The sequence below is a fragment of the Palaemon carinicauda genome, chromosome 26, assembly GCF_036898095.1.
Source record: "Palaemon carinicauda isolate YSFRI2023 chromosome 26, ASM3689809v2, whole genome shotgun sequence".
NCBI classification, from domain to species: Eukaryota; Metazoa; Arthropoda; class Malacostraca; order Decapoda; family Palaemonidae; genus Palaemon; species Palaemon carinicauda.
The window spans coordinates 86,735,012-86,735,315 of record NC_090750.1 but is presented as its reverse complement, the minus strand read 5'-3'; the positions used below and the strand labels follow the sequence as shown (position 1 = coordinate 86,735,315).

Here is a 304-nt window from a genome sequence, read left to right as displayed (position 1 = left end):
AGAGAGAGAGAGAGAGAGAGAGAGAGAGAGAATATCAGCTCCATGTATTAAAGTGAAAATAAAATGTAAAATCCGTTTTATTTTCTTTTGGAGAAAAATAAAGAACCTGCATAGAATATATGTGAAATGAATAATAATTAAGATAGGTTTGTCAAGAAATTACTTAATAATCCAGTCAAGCACTATTATCCTCTTCGTCATTTCAGATATAATTTTTTTATGTTTGTGTTTTAGGAATGATGAACCAAGTTCTCCTGAAGTATTATTGTTGCGTTTCAATATAATTTTCCATTATGAAATGTAA

General features: G+C 28.3%; 1 protein-coding gene across 1 annotated transcript in view; it reads left to right on the top strand.

The window, feature by feature from the left end:
- The window catches only part of LOC137620048 (uncharacterized), a 26,195-nt gene extending 25,891 nt beyond the window's left edge, over window positions 1-304 (top strand). Inside the window, exon 5 of the mRNA XM_068350327.1 lies at window positions 235-304. Coding sequence (XP_068206428.1) covers window positions 235-304 — 70 coding nt within the window. The remainder of the gene's footprint in view (window positions 1-234) is intronic.